Raw genomic sequence first — 22221 nt, 5'->3', positions numbered from 1 at the left:
CTGAAGCTGGATTTGAACTCAGGCCCTCCTGACTCCAGGGCCAGTGCTCTATCCACTGTGCCACCTAGCTTCCCCTTACCAACTCTTCTTAATTTCTTCTACTATTAAGTCCCTGCCATTTTTTTCCTTCCATCATACCATTTTTGCATTGAACATTCTTTTAGTATTTCCAATTTTTCTGAAGATATCTATCTAAACATTCTATCTTTATTTTCCCCCTTTTTTTGGTGCTACTCATTTAAGAAAACTTTATTTCTCCTTGCAATTTTGGTGTTCACCTATTCCTGGAAATTTATATTTACTGCCACCCAAGATATCGATGTATAACCTTTTCATCTCCTTTTTGATTTTTGGTTTATAGGTCTTATAGTCTATGCAGTAATGATCTTTACAGCATTCGACTTTCCTTTTGACATCAGACCCACCAGTATATTTGTCAGATGTAATCCCTTAAATTGTTTCACAACTTTCACTACATATTCCCAAAAGATATTATTTATGAAATCATCAATTTTCTCTACTTTCTTCAATTTAAGTCTAAATTTTGCAATCAGAAGTTTCTGATCTGAGCCACAGTCAATTCCATGTTTTATTCTAATGGACTATAATAGAACTTTTATACCTTTGGCTGCAAAGTATATAATCAATCTGATTTCCATCTTGTCCATCTCTTTTGAGCTTTTGAAAAAGTTTTTACTGTGATCAATGAATTATCCTGACAACATTCTATTAGTCTCTATTCTGCTTCATTTTGTACTTCAGGGACAAACTTGCATGGTATTCTAATTATTTTTTGATTTTCTTATTCTAATTCCCTATGTGTTGTTATTTCTAGAAGATCTAATTCTTCACAGAATTGAGTAACTGGCCTTTTCAGCATTAGTTGGAACACAGATGTGGATTACTGTGAGATTTTGAACAGTTTGCCTTGGATTCAAACAGATATCATTTTGTTGTTTTTGAGATTGTACCTCAGGATTGCTTTTCTCATCCTTTTATTAACTATAAGGGCTACTTCATTTCTAATGAGCAACTCTTGTCCATAGTAGTATATTTGATGAATACTTGAATTAAATTCACCTATTCCTGGAAATTTATATTTAGTGGCACCCAAGATTTTGATGTTTAACCTTTTCATCTCCTTTTTGATGACATCCAGCCAAGTTCATAGATCTTATAGTCTATGCAGTATTGATCTTTACAGCATTCGACTTTCCTTTTGACATCAGACACACCAGCAGTTGAACTTCTCTTGGTTTTAGCCCAGCTGCTTCACTTTTTTATAGAGCTATTTGTGGATACTCTATGTTCTTCCTAATTATGTGTTGCACATGTTCTGAACTGAAGGATTCATTTTCAGTGTAATATCTTTTAGCATTTCAATATTGTCCATTACCATTCTTGGCAGATATGCTGGAGTGGTTTGCCATTTCCTTCCCCAAAATTTTCTACTATGACTTGTGCATCTTGGGTAATCCTGGATGGCATAGCTCACAGTTTCATTGAGCTGTGTAAGCTCCTTTATCACAATAAGGAAGTGATCCAGGAGGGGTTTATTGATTAAATGCTTCTAAATCAAGGGTTCTTTTTTATTATTTAAATATTTTATTTGTTCTTCCCTTCTACATACAATGGCACTTTTTACCAGTCATTTTTTTTGCAAGGTTTTAAGTTTTACAGTTGTTCTACCTACCTCCCTTCCCTCTCCTCTCACCCCGACAGAAAGCAAACTAATTTAGGCTTTACATTTGTAACCATGTTAAACCTAGATCGAAATTAGAATGTGTTGTGAGAGAAGAATCAGATCCAAAAGGAAGAAAGGAAGAAAGAAAACATTTGAGATAACAAATTTACATAATACATAAGGCAACTTTTAAAAACTGAAGATAATAAGCTTTGATCTTCATTTAAACTCTACAGTTCCTTCTTTGGATACAGATGGTAATTTTCATCACAAGTCCTTTAAAATTGATTTTGATTACTGTATTGCAGAAATGAACAAATCCATCATGGATGACCTCATGTTGTTGTTAGCGTGTATAAAGTTTTTCTGCTTTTTGCTCAGCATCAATTTATGCAAGTCTTTCTAGGTTTTTCTGAAATCCCATCCTCAAGGGTTCTTGATAAGTGTTTTGTGTGTCTGTGTGTGTGTGTGTGTGTGTGTGTGTGTGTGTGTGTGGTGTGTGATGGACTCTTCTGGAAGTCTGGGGGAAACAATGGATTCATATATTTAAAAGAATATCAAGTATAGTGAAAATCATAATGTAATTTTTTTTCATGACCCCTTTGAAATCTATTCATACATAGATTCTCTCAGACATATGGTTCCTAGCTAATAGCTCTTTCTTTAAATGAGTAGACCTCTTCCAGCATAGGTCCTAGAATCACAGTTTTAGAACAAGAAAGTATCTTAAAGGCCATTGAGATGAGAAAACTGAGATGGTGAAGTGACTTGTCTAGGACAATTCAGTCACTAAGTGTCTGAAGCAAGTTTGGAACTCAGGTAATATAATTTGAAATGAGAAAGTATTTAAGACAAAGGCATCTGGAGAAAATGTAAAAAAAAAGCAGGCAAAGTAGATAATATATTTTCCTGATGACCTCTGTTATACCTTTTTTTTCAAATTTCCCATTACTTAAAATGTAGTATATAGTGTGATGTTGAACAGTTTGCCCTGGATTCAGACATTTATTTTTCCTTTGCTGTCCTGTAGGATAATCATTTTCTTTTCATCAGAAGAATCTTCAGAATATTTCTTTTATGCCTAGTTAATCTGGACTATGTGACAACTAATAGTTATTCCTTGAATATGATGAAAGCTTTATTTCAGAGCTAAAAGATTATTCAAGAGATGACAAAAACAGAGGCCAATAAACATTAAATGACTTGCACATGATCAGATAGGTTATAGGTGGAAGAGCTGAGATTTGAACTCAGGACCCTTGACTGCCAGTCCCATGTTCTCTTTGGTGCCTTTGTTTATTTTATTCCATTGTTATGAAATACCTTTTTTCTTTTCTTTCTCCTTTTAACCCACATTCTTTACATTCTATACACATTCATCTCACAATTCAAGATCTAGCACTTCCATAATGCTGCCCTGATTTGAGCCTTCCTTTCTTCTCTAGCAGTGGTTCTTAACCTGTGGTTCATAAACTTTATACATACATACATACATTCACATATATTAGATATATAATATATGTGAAAATAATGTGTATAAAATATGTGAGAATATATAGTTATGAATAATATATGAGTAATATATAATATATAAATATGAGGGTATGTGTGTGATTATTTCAATGTACTTGTTTTTCTTTGGAATACCATGTGTTTTATTTTATACATTTAAAAATCTTTATTCCATTGGATTTACCAGATTGCCAAAGGGATTTGATGACATAAAACAAGTTTTGGAACCCCTGATCTACAGAATGTTAATATGAATTTAGTACTAACAACATCAATTTAGTACTAATAACATAATGTCTTCCTAAATTCTCTAAATCTTTCATATATGGTTAGTTCTCTTTCCCAGGTAAATTGCCATTTCTTTGATCCTAAGGGCTGTTATATATGTCCTTCCCATTCCCTGTAGAATCCGGCAGCATTAAAGACATAGAGAACACTAAATAAATGTTTAATTTGACAGGAACCCTAGAATCTTTAGTGTGTGTTCTTTAAAGCTAGCAAATCTCTTAACTCGTGTCCTAAAAGAGGTCAATAATTTAAAATAGTTATAAAACATATTGATATCTGTTCTTTTTAAATAATATTTTAGTCACAAAAGCAAATTTTTATAAAGTAGGTTACTTCTTCAGTGTCGTAGTTCTTATGTCTCTGCTTCCTTATCCACAAGAAATGAGTGAAGCATTTATCAAGCCCATATTACTGTGAGCAAAACCCTTTGTAAAGCATACAAAGAGTAAGGTAACCCCTGATCTCAAGAAACTCATTATCTAGTGGGAGACACAGCACATAATAATGCCTTGTATATAGTAGGTAGTTAATAAGTCCTTATTTGTCATGTGACTGGTTTTTAACAGGCAAATTGGCTCAGACTGCTTGTCTTCTCCATCGGTTCAAGTGCCTCGAAACAGGCTGCCACCTATAAACTCAGAAACTGGTGAACACAATGTTGCTACTCCTGGATCCCACCAATCCTTGGTAACACTTATTTTAGTGTATACTAATGAAGCTTTTAAGAGGCAGTAGGGCAGAGAAGAAAATAGGCCATCCTCAGAGTGGGAACTGAAACAAACTGACTGTGTTACCTTGAGCAAGTAAGTCATCTCACCCTTTAGGCAACCCTGTTAAGACGCTAAGGTGCAGGTGCTTGTCTGCACCAGGGGAAATTTCCACACTGGGAGTTCTTTACACAGTTGAAATCACAAGTCCAGACCATAACCAAAAACAAAGTAACTATTAATGGAGCATTGGGAAGAATTAAATGTGTATAATAGAAATCAATAACAAAACAGAATGCTACAATGCCCTCTACTCAAAATCATTTCCATGAACTTCTCAGGGGAGCAACATATAAATTAATTAAACTTGAAAAAATCAATTAATTTTATATTATTTTTAATGAAAGAAAACACTGATTTAGGTCAATGAAATCATAGACTCAAGTTAACTTGTCCAGATATCCATCAAAAGTCCATTTTATAAAAGTACAGACAGTTTTCATTTAACTGGAAATGCTGTGATCCAGTAAAAAGAAAGTAGGTTTTAGAGACCTGGTTTTGAGGACCTGGGCTCAAATTCCAGGTCTGTTACTTATTCCCTGTGTTACCTTGGTCAAATCATTTACCCTTCCTATATCTCAGTTTCCACATTTGTAAAATGATGGGATTGGACTAGATAAACTTCCACTTCTAAATCCTTAATTCTATGGACTGACTCTTCAATGGAGATATTCAGTGGAGACATCTTCATACAATCTAGCAACCTATTCTGAAAAGGCCAAGATTATAGATTTAGAATTGGAAGGACCCTCTGATTATCTAATCCAATCCCTTCAATTTTTCAGATTAGGAAACTGAGGTCCAGAGAGACTAAATGATTATAATTTTACAAAGGTAGCAAGCATTAAAGGTGAGAGTTAAACACAGATAACCAGACCAGGAACCAGGGATCTTTCCACTGTAATTGTAATCTGAGACTGTTAGTTTAAGAAGCATTTTTTTGTTTCAAATTATTTCTCTAGACTAGTGCTATATTTCTCAAGCACAACCAGTCAATATCACCAGTATCCAGGACTAGAGAAAAGGGCAGGAATCTGAAGGGGGAGTTTCATGCTTAATGGAACATATTATCTACTGAGCTTAGACAAGACTTGCAAGGTTTGTTTACATGTATTGTTATAAATCTATGGCATGAAATGAGGTTATGAAAGGAGTTGAGGGAAGGCCACAGAAAATCGGGGACTCTAGTAGAAGAAAAGTTTAAATCCACTCTTAGACACTTGCCATTTGTGTGACCTTGTTGAGTGTTTTAATTTCCTTATCTGTAAAATGGGAATAATAAAAACACCTATTTTTTAAGTTGTTGCAGATTAAAGAGAGAATAATTAGCACAGGGTAGGGCACATAGCAAGGTTCTTGTTATTATGATAATGATTCTCAAAATGTAACAGACACCTAACATGCTTTTATTTTTTTTAGTTCAGATCCTTTTATTTATTTATTTTCATCCATTTGTACATGCATATTCCCAAGTTACAAAGTATCTCTCCACCCTCCCTTCCCACCCCCCTCCCCTCAGTTGGGAACAGTCAAGTTAACTATGAGAGGGTTAGACTTAATTATTCTTTTTTGTTTGCTTTTGCAAGGCAATGGGATTAAGTGACTTTCCCAAGGTCACATAGCTAGGCAATTATTAAGTGTCTGAGGTCAAATTTGAACTCAGGTCCTCCTGACTCCAGGACCAGTGCTTTATCCACTATACCACCTAGCTGCCCAGCTAACATGGTTTTGAGATGTAAGTTATTTTTAAAATGAGCTTAAGCATTTCTTTCCTCCCATTCTTTTCAGAGGTTGAGGACAGTGGGTGTGGAACACTTACAAAAATTATTTCATCTTAGTAAACTGTTGTTCTTCTCTGCTCCATTATTTTTTGTTTTACTTTTTTTATTTTTAAAATAAATTTATAATTAAATAAATTTAATTTAATTTAAAAAATTAAAGACATTAAAGGATGTTTCTTTGAGTAAGAGAAGGGAGAACATCTATGTTAGGAAATGTAAATAATCTAAAAAACAAAAGTTATCCATTAACAATGAAAAATAAAATAAATTGTATCTTCCCTTTTATTCCAAAATTTAAGCCTTTAAATAATTATGGTTCATTAGCCTTTCATCAGAGTTAATATTTGGTTACATAAATTATAATTTGCAAGCTGAGAAAGATACCTCCCCATATTGCTTTGCAGAGATTGAAGGGAGATATGGTTTATGGGTTATAAAACTTTGCATATAACAACAGTTTTTAAAAATATGTTGATTAATCTGCTGAATTAATTTTTTTCTTCTTCCTCTCTCTCTCTCTTTTCGGTTGTTGTTTTAAATTCCTTGTTATAGAAGATACCTGTCTGGGAAGAAAGGAGAAGAAGGGATATGGGGGAAATATTGGTAATATTAAAACAAAAGATAGGAATACAAATTTATTTAAAAGACTAAGCCTAACATTGAATCTCATATGTACTATGTGTTTAATAAATGATTCACATAGGGTCATAAGATCTTAAGATTTTGAGTTTTGAGGGGGTCTGAGAAAATATATAGTTCAGTTCTGAGGCCCAGGGAGGTGAAAGTCACACAAGTGGTGAGTATTATGGTCAAGAATCAAATTCAGAGGGGCAGCTTGGTGCTGCAGTGGATAGAGCACCGGCCCTGGAGGCAGGAGGACCTGAGTTCAAATTTGGTCTCAGGCACTTAATAATTACCTAGCTGTGTGATCTTGGGCAAGTCACTTAACCCCACTGCCATTAAAAAAAAGAATCAAATACAGATTTTCTGACTCCAAGCTCAGTTTTATTTCTGCTATCCCACAATGGCTCAATACAGCTTGTGGAATGAATAAAATGAATGAGTTAAGTGGCTCTATCATGATTGTTCAGTTCGCTATGTTAATGATGAAGTTTGTTGTAAACTTGAATTTACACTTGGTTTGTTTTTCATTAAAGCACAGAGGAAGATATCCTCAAAATCGAGTGTTAAGTGCTGTACCTGGAAATATTGAAAGACCACCTCTTCGAGAAAGGACTGTTATCTCTGAGCAATTTTCAAGGCCTAACACCACTCATACCTTCAGGGTAGGTTCTAGTTCCAATCAAAGATTTTTTGGGGGGAAAAATTTGAAATATTGTAAACATTTCTTTCCTCCATTTTCTCTCAACAGTCTGATACTCCTCACAAAAGGTCGTTGACACCAATGGAATTCGTAAACCACATGTGGACAGGTCAGGGTTTCTTAACAGGTGAAAAAAAATTTATAATTTAACACATCTCAAAAAACTCAAAAGTAGTTCTGATTGGTTTTAAATTTTTTTTATAACCTTTTGCTACCTAAGAATCACATTTTTCTACAGGGCAGGAAGAACCAATGCCAATTAGTACAAAGGAGCATTTTATTTTAGGAGCAAAATTATTCTGTCAAGTTATTCTACTTTTTTTCTTTTTGCAAGGTAATGTAGTTAAGTGACTTGCTCAAGGTCACACAGTTAAGTAACTATCAACTGTTTGAGGATGGATTTGAAATCAGGTCCTCCTTACTCCAGGATTGGTACTCTATCCACTGTGCAACCTAGCTGCCCCATGTCAAAATCTTCTAGCTGGCTCTACTGGGGAAATAACAATCTCCAATTTTCCTTTGTGATTGGTATCTGATTTTATTGCTTTCCATCTTCATCTACTGTACTGAACTCTATGACTTCTTGTCAGAACAACCAGAGAGCTAGCATGGTATTGGGTTAGAGCTGAAGATAGAGGCCTTGGCTTTAGACCCCAGTTCTGTTTCTTCCCTAAGTGAAAGTGGGTTGAGCTTGGACAAGTCAAGTCTGGTTCTCACCTTTATCATCTGCAAAATGAAGGAGTTGGTCTATATGATTTGGCTATCTTCTATATTCTAATTCTATGATCATATGAACTAAGAAAAACAGGAGCCAACTATTAAGATATTAAATGTGTGTGTCTTTGTAAAATATGGAATAGGTATATGTTGAATAAAAAAGCATGGCATAGTGGATAAAGGGCTGGCTTTAGAGCCAATAAGACCTGAGTTTAAGCCCTACCTCTGAAACCTACAGTTTATGTGACCCTAGGTAAGTCATCTCTTCAGGTGACTCTGTAAAATTGTTTGTAGCAGAAAAGATTCTGATTTGAGTTTGTAGAGTAAATTTCCTCACTGAGAGCTATCTCTGTCAGCAAGATCCCAGGACTAGTTCTTAACCCTATCTGTATGTATATATTGATAGATCATTAATTTTTCTCACCATAGCATGCCAATGGGTTAATGGCATTCTATCATTCCAGACATAGTATGATCATACTATTTTTCAGTAAACACTTTTAATTATTAATATTATTTATATTTAAACTATTCAGACTAGAATTTCTGCCTTAGTAAATAATAATAAATAGAAATTTCAGTATGTAATTTAATAATATAGGGGGTAGTTGATGGTACAGCCTGTAATCAAAAATCAATGAGTTTAGATACTTATTAGTTCTGTGACTCTGGGCAAGCAATTTATCTCTATTTGCCTCAGTTACTGCTACTATAAAATGAAGATAATAATAGCATCTACCTCTGAGGGCTGTTGTGAAATAAAGTTATCTCTTCCACATTGAGGGGTCTCCATGATCTGGAAAATCCATGGAAAACTTTCTAAGTTTCTAAACTTTTTATGTATTGACTGTTGGTCTTTGTATGTCATTTGTAAACACATAAACATGTGCATGAACTTTCTTTTTTTTTTTTTTTGGTTTTTGCAAGGCAGTGGGATTAAGTGACTTGCCCAAAGTCACATAGCTAGGTAATTTTAAGTGTCTGAGATCATTTTTGAACTCAAGTCCTCCTGACTCCAAGGCTAGTGCTCTATCCACTGTGGAACCCAGCTGCCCCTATATATGGACTTTAAAGTCAGGTTCATTCAGTCAATGTACATCATAGATAGAACTAGAATCCAAATCTGCCTGTTTCTGAGATTGGCCTTCTATTCACCATCACATGCCTTTTCATCCCTTCTAATGAAAAGAAAACATTTCAATAAAACTAGCTAGTAATAGTCATGTTAGTATATCCACTATCCAAGCAACTTTCTAAGTTTTTGAATCTTGACCCAATATATGGTGGAAGGAGTTTCCATACTGGAAGTTTCCCACTGTCAAGCAGTCAACAAGTATTTATTTACTATTTATGATGTGCCAGGCCTACAATGTTATATGTACACATAATGATGAAATTAGAGGTCAGGACTAAAAAGAAAAAAAGATTCACTATGTCATCAATATTACCTCAGTAAAAATGTTAATGGATTCTGGTGAGAAAAACCTTTAAAGGACCTACAAAAATGTAAGATTACCTCTTTTTTTTGATATCTTTGCCATTTCTTAGACTTTTCCTTTTATTTGTGATTTCAGGTTCACAGCATCTGCCTAAATCTTATCAAAGAAATACCTCAACTTCAAGAAGGAGATTGCCAGTGGCTTCCTGATATAACTTGGCTGGTCAGTCACTGTACTCAGTGAAATCTGCCAAGTATCAACTTACTCTTTATTACTTGAGAAATAACAGCAAGTATTATGCTATCTTGATGTGTCTCTTTGTTGTCTGGTCCTGGAGACAGGAATCTTGGAGAAAACCAATCATTAATAAACAAGTCTATTTTTAACTGGGATGTGCCATAACTTTGCATTATCAGTAAGTCACAATCCAAAGAAACACAAACTTTGGGGATATGGGGTATGGGATACATGACTCTGCTTCTTATGTTCAAAGATATGACAACATGAACTTGAACAAATCACCTAATCCCTCCTAATCCCTAATCCATCATTTTGAAACTGTTGAATGACCTCTAATTCTGATTCATATACAAGATGTGTGGTTTTTAAAAAAAGATAACAAGCCACCTTTATAATTTATTATCTAACTATACTTACTGTTTTTTCATTGAAGCACAATTCACTAAAATTTTATAGCATTTTTCTCTTTATTTTATTTTTTCCATCTTTTGTAAGATTTTGAGTTCCATATTTTTCTCCCTCTCTCTCCCCTCTTCCCCTGTCCCCAAGACACCATGTAATCTGATTTAGGTTATTCATGTATGTTGAATATATTTCCATCTTAGTCATGTTGAAAAGAAGAATCAGAACAAAAGGGCAAAAACTATGAAAAGGAAAAAAACAAAAAACAAATTTTAATTGATATTTTATTTTATTTTTCCAACTATGTTAGGAAAGTTTTTCAAGTTTTATCCACTTGCATCTTTATGTTACACTTTTCCTACCATCCTCCCTTCCCATCCCCCCTCCCCTCAATGGAAAACAGTCTGGTAAAAGTTGTACCTGTACATTTGTGTTTAACATATTTGCATATTAGTCATTTTGTGAATGAGGAATTAAGACTAAAGGAAAAGAAAGAAAGCTATGAGATAGGAAAGAAAAACATAAGAGAATTTTTTTTAAAAAGCGAGCACAATATCCATTCAGATTCTGCTTTTTTTTGTTTTATTTTTTTCCCCTGAATGTATATAGTGTAGTCCATAACACTTCTCCCAAATGAGAGGAGTTGCATTCATCATAGCTGATCAACTCACAGTGTTCTCTTGGTTCTGCTCCCTTTGCTCCACATCAGTTTGTGTAGTCCTTTCCATGCTTCTCTAGAGTCTGCTTGTTCATGGTTTCTTATAGAACAATAGTATAATATTCATATTCCATAACTTGTTTAACCATTCCCCAATTGATGGGCACCCACTCTGTTTACAATTCTTTGCCACTACAAAAAGAGTGGCTACAAATATTTTTGTACATATGGGTCTTTTTCCCTTTTTTATGATCTCTTAAGGATACAGGCCTAGTAGTGGTATTTCTGGATCAAAGTGTACATACAGAGTTTTATAACCCTTTGGGCATAGTTCCAAATTACTCTCTAGAATGGTTAGATCAATTTATATCCTCACATTAGTATCTTGGTTTTCCCACATCCCTTCCAACATTTATATTTTCTTTTTCTGCCACATTAGTCAATCTGAAAAGTGTGATGTGGTATCTTCCAGTTCTTTTAATTTAGCATCTCTTTTTCAAAAGGCTCATCTACCTGTGATGACTTCGGAGATCTGTGACCTCATCAGCATGTGCTTTTCCCAACAGTATAAACTGGAAACATTATTCATTCTAGTAGATAGTCTTGTGAATCACTCTGATCCCAAGTCTTCACTTTCTGATGACTAACCTCCTAGTGAAGAACCCCTTTGAAATTAGTGACAGACACACTTTCTGCCAGCAGATCTATTTTCTTTTTTTAATATTTAATATTTATTTATTCACATTTTGTACAAATGTTTTTTCATACATTAATAAAATAGTCTTGTTTAAGAGTAAACAAAATACCCCCTCCCCCCCAAAAAATATAGACTCACTTGAGCAATAAAGTAAAGGGGAGAGAAAAAAATTAAAATGAAAAAAATACTAGTAATAATTGTAGGTATGGCCAGGTGGTGCAGTGGATAGATCACCAGCCCTGGAGTCATGAGCACCCAAGCCTACATCTGGCCCCGTACACCCAACAATCACCGAGCCATGTGACATGCAAGCCACCCAAACCCCACTGCCCTGCAAAAACAAAAAAAAAAAACCAAAATAAAATAAAATAGTAATAATAGTAGGGGTGGCTAGGTGGTGGACAGAGCATTGGCCCTTGAGCCAGGAGCACCTGGGGCCAAATCCGGCCTCAGACACCCAATGATCACCCTGCTATGCTGTCCCAGGTGGGCCACCCAGCCCCATTTGCCCTGTACCCCCTAATAATAATAATAATAATAATAATAATAGTAATGTGCTTGAGTCTTTGTTCCAAAGCCAACAGCTCTGTTGCAACTAGGTCACATTCTTTATGATAAGTCCATGACAAAAGTTACTTCCATATTTTTCCACTGTTGCCATGGCTGATCGCAACTCCCTCCTTTTGTATTTGTCCACTACCATGTACTATATTTTTCTCTCTCCTTTCACTCTGACTCTGCTGTAGTGTAGCTGAGTGGTGCAGCAGACAGATCCCTGGCCCTGGGGTCAAGAGGCCCTGAGCCCCCATACCACCCCTTAGGCCCAGCATGCACCAGGCCCTATGGTCCCGGACAGGCCATCTAATCCCAGCCACTTGCAAGAAATAAAAAAGAAAATGTGTTATATCTGACCACTCGCCCCTCATGGTCCATCCTCTCCTCCTTCATTCACATCCCCCCCTTCCCCCTGTCCCCCCCTCCTTCTAACTCCAGATGTCTATACCCCATTGAGTATACATGCTGTTTCCTCTCCTAGCCACCTCTGATGAGAGCGAAGATTCCCTCATTCCCCCTTGCCTTCCCCTCTTCCATACCATTGCATTAGCTCATTGTAATAAAGAAAAATCTTATTATATGAAATATCTTGGCCTATTCCCCCTCTCCTTTTTCTTTCTCCCATTACATGTCCCTTTTTTTCTATTGACTCCATTTTTACACCATATTTTATCTTCGAATTCAGCTTTCTCCTGTGCTTCAACTATAAAAGCTCCCTCTATTAACCGAGAAGGTTAATATGATTATTATCAGTGTCATTTTTCTATGCAGGAATACATGCAGTTCATCATCATTAAGTCCCTCATATTTTCCCCCTCTCCTCCAGTCTCCATACTTCACCTGAGTCCTGTATCTGAAGATCAAACCTTCTGTTCAGCTCTGGCCATTCCAACAGGAACATTTGAAATTCCCCTGTTTCATTGAAAGTCCATCTTTTTCCCTGGAAGAGGACATTCAGCCTTGCTGGGTAGTTTATTCTTGGCTGCATTCTAAGCTCTTTTGCCTTCCAGTATATTATATTCCAAACCCTACGAGCTTCCAATGTAGTTGCTGCTAAGTCCTGTGTATCCTGACTGCAGCTCCACGATATCTGAACTGTGTCCTTCTGGCTGCTTGTAATATTTTCTCTTTGACTTGGGAATTCTGGAACTTGGGTATGATATTCCTAGGGGTTGGTTTTTTGTTATCATTGGTGCATTCTCTCCATTTCTATTTTGCCCTCTGCTTCTAGAATATCAGGGCAATTTTCCTGTAGTAATTCTTGAAAATGATGTCAAGGCTCTTTTCCTGATCATGACTTTCAGGTATTCTAATAATTTTTAAATTATCTTTCCTAAGTCTGTTTTCCATATCAGTTGTTTTTTCAATGAGATATTTAACATTTTCTTCTAATTTTTCATTTTTTTTGGTTTTGAAGTATTGATTCCTGATTTCTGATAAATTCATCAATCTCCCTGAGTTCTATTCTTTGTCTGAAGAATTTGTTCTCCTCAGAGAGTTTTCTTATCTCTTTTTCCATCTGGCCAATTTTGCTTTTTAAAGCATTCTTCTCCTCCATAAGTTTTTGAACTGTTTTATCCATTTGACCTAAGCTTATTTTTAACATGCTATTTTCTTCAGCATTTTTTTGGATTTCCTTTACTAGGCTGCTGACTTCATTTTCATGTTTTTCCTGCATCTCTCTCCTTTCTTTTCCCAGTTTTTCTTCTAACTCCCTCATTTGATTTTCAGTCTTTTTTGAGCTCTGTCATAGCCTGAGCCCAATTTCTGTTTTTCTTGGAGTCTTTGATGCAGGAACTTGTGCTTCCTCATCTTCAGACTGAGTATATTGATACTTCTTGGGTTCATAGATAATGTATTTCTCAATGGTGTTTCTCTTGTTTCTCTGCTTGGTCATTTTCCCAGTCTAAGCCTGTTTTGGGGTGCTTCCTGAGCTTTTTGGGACACTCCCACAAGGGTCTCAGTGTGTGAGGCTCTGTCCTCCCTCCTGGTCTGTGAATGACCACAAGCAAACCCCTCTGCCACGGGGCTGAGGTGGGGGGGGGCCTGCTGTTCTATGGGGGGGGGGGGGGCTAGACTGCGATCAGGTTCTGAATGTGGTCAGAACCCCAGAGTCTTGTTCCAGGGGTAGAGGACAGAGCTCAGCAGTCTCTCTCTCTTCACTCCCCTCCCTAGGTTCAATGGGCTCATGCCCTGGGGGCTCCGCCTGCTTCTGTTTCCTGGATCTGGGCTGCAGTGTCCAAGCATCATACTGTGTGCCCTGAGGGCTGGGCTTCAAGTGCTTGCTCTGGCAGAGGTAACCCGTCTGTTCCCCCAATTTGTGCCCGGTGCTCCCCCGGGGCGTAAGTCAGGAAACTGCCCCTGCTGCTGAGAGCTGCGGCTCCCAGCACCCTGAGGCTGCCTCCAGGAGGCTGAAGTTGTTTCACTCTGGCGGCTGCCCCTCCAACCCCGGGGAGTAGAGTCTTTCTGCTCTTTTCCAGGTTACCTTGATTAGGAGAACTGCCTCATTGGGTCCCTCTGTGGGTTCTGTCTCTCGAAAATTTAGTTAGAATCCTTAGTTTCAAAGATTTATGAGAGAGCGCCTAGGACATGATCCACTCTTGTTGCCATCTTGGCTCCACCCCCCCACCCCCAACAGATTTATTTTCAAAACCTTTCCAGATTAGAACATAGCAGAGCTTACTTTCTGATGCTTTCAAGAATTACAAGTCTCTTAGCTTATGAATATGTATTCTCAGAGGAGGACTTTGGTGGTGGCCAGGTGTGACATGTGACAGCCTTTGAATAATCTAATGTACTAAGTTTCTTAATTTTTTTAAGTTGGCTCAATACATATATCCATGTAAGAAAGGTGACAGTGGCTAGTTTTAGAAACAATTTGGGATTTTTTAAAATCATTTTTCTTCCCGTTTAGGATGCTCTACCTATGACCAATGAAGTTTTTAAAAAATTAATATTTTTGGCAGCATCTTCATTTTCCAATATATATATATATATATATATATATATATATATATATATATGTATATATATATATATATATATATATATGTATGTATGTATCTCCCTCCCACAGAAAACTATCACTAATAACTATGAAGAAAAAAAAGAGGGGAAAAACTGAACCCAGCTAAATTTACCAACACATCCATTGAGTCTGTCATTATGTATTCAGTTTTGCACATCTATAACTCCCTACTTCTGCAAAGACCAGAAGTATTTTATTCATATATCTCCTCTTATATCTGGGGCCAAAATTCCTTATAGCTATATAACATTCAGTTTTGATGCTTGTTTTTATCATCCTTTCTTTTATTGCTGAAGTCAATGTGATTGTTGTTTTCCTGGTCTGTTTAGTTCATTTTGTGTCAGTTCAGGGGTTTCCTTGTTTCTGTTTAGTGAGTCAGGAACTAATGGAAGTGGGGAGGGGTAAGTTAATTCCTCACATTTCCACAATACCAGTCAAGACCATTGTAAATAAGAAAAATAAGGAACAAACTTGGGTCAGTTTTAGTGAACTTTACCACCAGCTGGATTGAACTAGGATTCACATTTCATTTCCTTGCAGAAGAAGAAAACTGTATACAATTGTTGTTTAGACTTTTGCAGGGTGCTTAACTGCTGTTAATCACAGCATAACCAAGACATTTTCTGTATCTTTTATTATCATTAGCACTTAAGACATAATAATATTCCATAATGTTCATGTACTACAATTTGTTTTTGGACTTCACCCTTGATTGGCATCCATTTTGTTTCCAATTTTTTGTTACTTAATAATACTGTGTAATAAGTGTTCTATATATGTATATTTGTATATATATATATATATATAATATTGTGAGGCAGATATCTGTACTTTAGTCCAGTACATGACTTAAAGTCATAAGTACCATTAATAATAATTATCTATATATGCATTTGTTTTTATATGTAGGTATTATATATGTATCTATATCAATATACATTTAAGCATATATCTCAAAGAATTCACCATATACATATAAAAACAGAAATGTCTCAGAAGACTATAGGATATACTGACCCTTCCAACTATGAGTTGAGATGAGTAGAAAGATTGGTTTCCAGTAGAGAGAGTGTAAAGGGAAACTTAGATTTGTAATAAAATGAAGTGATCGTTGGAATGTTGGCTTAAAAGTATCAGAAATATTTTTGTGTTGGTGGAAACAATGAATACAAAGAACACAAAGTCCTAGGAAGGTATGAATGAACAAATGCAAAGTAGAATAAGCAGAACCAAGAAATCAACATCCATATGATTTCTTTTCCATGCGTAATTCCTGGGGGGATAGGAGATGCAGACCAAAGAATTTGGGGAATGTTTGTACTTTAATTTTGGTGATGACATTGAAAGCAATGTTTTAAGAAAAAAATAATTCTGAAATTAAGAGAATAATTATCAAAATGAAAGTCTCCTGGGAATTCCCAGGGTCCTTGGAGTCAAGAAGATCTGGGTTCAAGTCTCATCTCTGCCAAATATCAAATTCCTTCAGTGGTCACAGAAACTTGCTACAACAAATTTTTAACCTTTTTTGGACATATGACCTCTTTGGTGTTCTGGCTAAACCTATGGATTCCTCAGAATAATGTTTTTAGATAATTGAACAAAATGATAAATAAGTACCATATCGCCTATAGCACTTTCCCTTATTACATATATGTCCAATCAAGCAAAACAATTCAATATATTGGACATATAGAAAATAACATCTCATTTTCTACCTATAGTTTATCATCTCTTTACTCATAAGCAAGAAGAATACTTCCCCACTAAATTCTCTGAAGATACAATTAGTTTCTGTTTTGATCAGAGTTTTGAAGTCTTTTAGTGGTGCTTATTATATTTACCTAATTGTGGGGATTCTGTAACTTGTTCTTCTGTTTCTTATTATTTCCCTCAATTTCAGTTCAAATGAGTCTTCATTATATGTGCCATTTCTGATACACATTTTTGTGTAATTAGACAGCACTGGACCTGGAATCAGGGAAGAAATGATTTTGAATCTAGCTTCAGATACTCACTAGCCATGTGAACTTGAATAGTTACTTAATCTTTATTTGCCTTAATCCACTGGAGTAGGAAATGACACTCCATCCCAGCATCTTTGCCAAGAATGCCTCATCTGAGTCATGAAGAGTTGGACATGAAAGAACAGCAACAATAAGACCAGTAAAATTTCTTGGGGTACATGGGTGGTACAGTGAATAAAGTTCTGGGCACTCATTTTTGTTAGTTCAAATCTCACCTCAGATACTAATTAGCTGTGCAATCCTGAACAAATCTTAACCCTTTTTGCCCCAGTTCTTCATCTGTAAAAATCATCTGGAGAAGGAAATGGCAAACCACGCCAGTATCTCTGCTAATAAAACATCAAATGAGATCCTAGAAAGTCATACATGACTGGACAACGATTTAACAACAGTAACAACAACACTCTCACATTGACTCATACATACACTTATAATTTGGAGGACCCATGAATTTAAATTATGTCTTTGAAATGCCTATTGCCAATTGGGTAACAATTTTAAAATATTAACTACTGTTAACAGTTAGTTTGAAAACTATGTATATTGATTACTTTGCAAAAATAAAAAAAGAGCATTTTCAAAGGTGAATCAAAGGGCTGAGACTGAAGACCTGACAGCCTCTGACAAATGAAGTTAATATCTTCCAGCTGTTTACCTGTTTCCTACTTGTATAAAACAGACATGTGTTTACCCAGAGCCATAAGACACTGTGAGATTGAAAGAGAAGTGAGCCAAGGTTTATATGAGATTGAAGCCCTTGGAACAAGGGTGTCATATAAACAATAACCAGGAGAATATTTCATACTTTAACAGCAATTTTGTTGATTAAGAATTGTAAATAACAAAGTCATTCTCAGCAATACAATCCAAGACAATCCCAAAGGATTAAAGATGAAGCATACAATCTGCCTCCAGAGGAAAAAAGTAATATTGATTAAATATAAGCTGAAATGTGCTATTTTCACTTTCTTTGATTTTTTTCCTTCTCATTTGAGTCTTCTTATACAAAATGACTAATATGGAAATGTTTTACATATGTAAATACATATGTCTGATTATTTACCATGGTGGGGGGAAGTAAGAAGGGAGGGGATATAATTTGCAACTCAAAACATTAAGTAAAAATGTTAAAAAACAATTTGAAAAAGAAAGCACTTGATATAGTTTTCATAAACCAACCTCCCTAACAAATTACTAATTCATTCCAAAGGATTTTTATTCTAAGGAAATTGACAATGTTTTGATTTATTTTAGGTATAGTTTTGTATTTCAATTACTAGCCATATTGTTTAATTTCCAATGTTTTATTTCAGAGGAGAAAAAGAAGACCTTCAGTCATAATCAAACAGATCAACAGTGGAGGGCAAAAGCAGGGAAAGGAAGAAAGGAAATAAAATAATGAAATATTACCATGAACTACTTGGTTCATCTCTAAGGAAAATAATTATACTGTAGTCATTTAAAGTCAAATGAGGTAGCTACATAGATTAAGATACATAATTCATTTTATGGCATTTTTATGGTATATTCAGTTTGTACAACATCATATACAATTTGTGTCATATATTTAATTCTTAATGTTTTCTTTCTGATGGGAAAAAATCATTGACAACTGTCTTTGTCTCTAAATTTTTTCTTTTTTTTAGGTTTTTGCAAGGCAAATGGGGTTAAGTGGCTTGCCCAAGGCCACACAGTTAGATAATTATTAAGTGTCTGAGGCCAGATTTGAACTCAGGTACTCCTGACTCCAGGACCAGTGCCCTATCCACTGTGTCACCTAGCCACCCCCCTAAATTTTTTTTTTAAATATAAATGATTTCTTTGCTTTCATCATGTCTGTGCACTGGATACTTTGTGACCTGTAAGGTTGGTTTTTTCATTTATGATGTTCAAGGTTCAGTCAGTCAGGGTTGGTCCCCTGATAGTTTAGGTTCAATAATTAGAAAAAAAGTAAGCACTCATCGATCATATAGCAGTTAATAAAAGGGGATTTACTAAGCCATGGAAGGAAAAAAATATTTTACAAAGTAACTCAGGGAAGGCAAAGTGAATTGATTAGCTGAATGAAGCTTCTGTGTTACCCAATATAGTTTAACTGTCATGCTTAAGAGAAAGAATGGAGATACATGAGGTTTATATTCAAGTAATGAGGAAGTGATGAAAATAGCTAAAACCTTTTAGTTCACTAAGATAAACAAATTTCAAGCATAGCTTCAAATCTTATCACCTAACTTGCAAGGGGGATAGAAGTGCTTGGACCCTATGTGGTTACATGGCTCCTTAGGTTAGCCCCAAATGCTTTACCTATTATCATTTAAGAATTCCCAAGTATGGCAAACATTCTGATGAAGATAGAAAAATTAAGGTATATATATTTAAAACTTACCATCTTTGTAAAGGTGGCCACCATGGCTTTCAACTCTCTCAAAAGTTTTATCGATGACCTATTATTTTTTTTAACATTACTATCTCTTTCTAATGATGACTCAGCTTTCCCTTATAACTGTAGCACCTCCTCTGAGGCTTTTTTTCCCCAACTTCCACTCATGTAAGGCAGCTGAGACCCCAGAGGACAAACTGACTACTGTTCCTCTCCATGATCTAGATTCTAGGGAAAATCTTAAGCTTCTGAGGAGTTTCTAGTACTATTTGTTGGCCCCCAATCTCTTGAATTCCTCAAAGTCAATTAGCCAGACAGAGCTAAACTTTCCAAGAGAAATATTTACTGAAATGCCATAAAAATATTCTCTCAAAAGTTTGGGACAGTCTTCCAGATTAAAATGAAAGAAAAATCAGAAAGCTAGGAGGGGGCAGTTTATAGAGAATTTTGAAGTCAAAATAGAGGATTTCTTATTTGTTCTAGAAGTAATACAGAACTAGAGTTTATTAAATAGGGGAGTGGTATGGGGTGAAGTGACAGAATCAAACTTTATCTTAAGCTGAATGGAGGATGACCTGGAGAGTGGAAAGATCTGAGGCAGGGAGAGGTTACTGTAGTAGTTCATATATGAGGTGATAAAGGTCTGCACCAGGGCAGCATTAGTGTCAGAGGAGACAAGGGGTCATATAAAAGATATATGACATTAATTGAGGTTGAAGGATGTGAAATTGCCCCTATTACATAATACAATATAATAAACATATTTATTGAGCACATACTATGTGTTAGCACTGTGGTAAGTAATGATCCAGTTAGCTTGTATCTACATAAGTTCTAAATGCTCAGTTTGTAAATTGATGGGGCTTCTTATTTTTGCCTCTCCCTATTATTGTTGTCTCCTTTTGCCCTACTGCACTTACCCTGTACATTTTTCAGTGGAATAGAGCAAGTTCCATTAACCTGATTTCAAAATGCTCTCCTCCCCATGCCCCATTACAAAGTATTCTCACTATTATCCTTACTATTAACTATGCCTTTAATGAAAGGTTGTCAGTTTGAAAACTGCCAAAATTATTTCAATCTACTTCCCTGGTATCCCCACCTAAAGTTTTAAAAGGTAGGATTATAGAAAAAGGAATATTAGAAATCATTGAATCTAATCACTCATTTTACAGAATAGGAAACCAAGACTCAGAGAAGTTAAATATTCCTAGGTTTACACAGCTAGGCAGCATTGAACTGAGGCCTTCCTGACTCAAGTTCTAATACCCTAGTTACTACACTATGATGCTTCTTCTCAGAGTTAGTAAGGACACTTGCCCTTGGTAGGTGAAACATAGGTTAGGCTATTAACAGTTTTTCACAAGTGAAATGTTAATTGAATGACACAAGAGAGATATATCCATTGGAAGAAGATTAAGGAAGAAAGGGAGAGCTGGAAGGCACTAGTCAGAAATCATGACTTTAGAGGTGAAGAATGAGGAGATGGAGTGTCCTGTCTCAATTCTGTCTATAACTGGTCCTAACTTAGGTTAATCAAAAACAATTACCTAGTCATTGGCCCACTGAGCATCTTCTTTCTGGTTTTTTTGGGCTTAAGTCAGGAAGGGATACAAATAGTTGGAATTACTACTTCCACTTCCTATCAATGATGACTAGAGAGTTGCATATCTTGGTCTTTGAGAAGCAAGGGAAATTCTGGACTGGATTTGCAGATGCCTAGTGGTTTTTGTTTGATATTGGGACAAAATTACACTTTCATAGCAGTTAACCAAAGGACATTTATTTAGCTATAGCAGAAAGACATCCCAATAAGCATAGGCATTGAGGAAATTTAAATTGATTTGGCTGAGTGAAGCCCCCTTACCCAAGCTAGCCATTGGGTTTCCTAGCCAAGCTTCAAAGAGGGTACTTCATGCATATTTGAATAATCTAGAAGGGATGTTAACAGATTGAGCCTTTGGTCCCCTGACTCAATCAGATCCATGAGAATGGTCTCCACATTTTTTAAAGGAAAAACTAGCCTGTCTTGAATGGAGTCAGGAGCATGGGATATTGTGCCTACTACCATGCTCCTAGAAAAGACACTGTGGTCCAGGGAAGTCTATGCCTGCTTTAAAATATGAGCCAGCAAAGCACTATTCTACTCAACACTAGATGAAATGCACCTTTGAAAAGGATCTCATTAATCTGATCAATACAGATAATAGATAGTAAATGCAGTTCAGAGAAAAGTCAGTAATAGAACACTGCAGCATTTGGAAGTTTAAAAAAGGAGGGGACTTCCATGTACTTCACAAGGGCATTTTTGATGGTTTTATTTAGAGAAGTTGCCTTTAGAGGTTTTTACTTGAGAGTCCAGAATTTGGAAGTCTTCATGGTCTAGTAAAGTGATTTTCAAAGTAAGGGAGGTGTTCTAGGCTGAATATGACATCACCTTAAGAGGATTGTCATTTGACCCTAAGAAGATCAATGAATTAGATGGGCATCTGAACCCAGTTATTACTGCCAATCCAAAGACTTGTTTCCAGCACAACTACACCTAGTTATTTATGTTGCTTCTCACGTTTACCCACTCTAATCCCTTCTTCTGCTGGGTAACCTTCCAAGTCACCTCCTCCCTGCAGGTGTTGGCTCTCCCAGGGCAGTTATAACCTAAATTAACTGTTCCTCAACAGTAGTAGCACAGGTGCTCTTGGGGAGATTTTTGCCCCTCCTCCATACA

The 22221-nt window shown here is 35.9% G+C and overlaps 1 protein-coding gene across 5 annotated transcripts in view; it reads left to right on the top strand.

Moving 5' to 3' along the window:
• Positions 1 to 15007, top strand: part of FAM149A (family with sequence similarity 149 member A) — a 78183-nt gene extending 63176 nt beyond the window's left edge. The window contains exons 11-16 of one of the 5 annotated variants that reach the window (XR_012476910.1): positions 4051 to 4171; positions 6585 to 6635; positions 7190 to 7318; positions 7405 to 7483; positions 9648 to 9927; positions 14240 to 15007. Coding sequence is in view for 3 of the 5 variants with exons in the window: in XM_074228807.1 (XP_074084908.1) it covers positions 4051 to 4171; positions 6585 to 6635; positions 7190 to 7318; positions 7405 to 7483; positions 9648 to 9721 (454 nt within the window). In the remaining 2 variants the exon portion in view is untranslated. Of the gene's footprint in view, positions 1 to 4050; positions 4288 to 6584; positions 6636 to 7189; positions 7319 to 7404; positions 7484 to 9647; positions 10399 to 14239 lie in introns of those variants that run through there. The other 4 variants (XM_074228807.1, XM_074228808.1, XM_074228809.1 and 1 more) reach the window with 4 other exon arrangements.
• Positions 15008 to 22221: the final 7214 nt, after the last annotated feature.

Source organism: Macrotis lagotis, chromosome 3, assembly GCF_037893015.1.
Source record: "Macrotis lagotis isolate mMagLag1 chromosome 3, bilby.v1.9.chrom.fasta, whole genome shotgun sequence".
NCBI classification, from domain to species: domain Eukaryota; kingdom Metazoa; phylum Chordata; class Mammalia; order Peramelemorphia; family Peramelidae; genus Macrotis; species Macrotis lagotis.
This window is presented reverse-complemented; position numbering and strand designations above follow the sequence as displayed.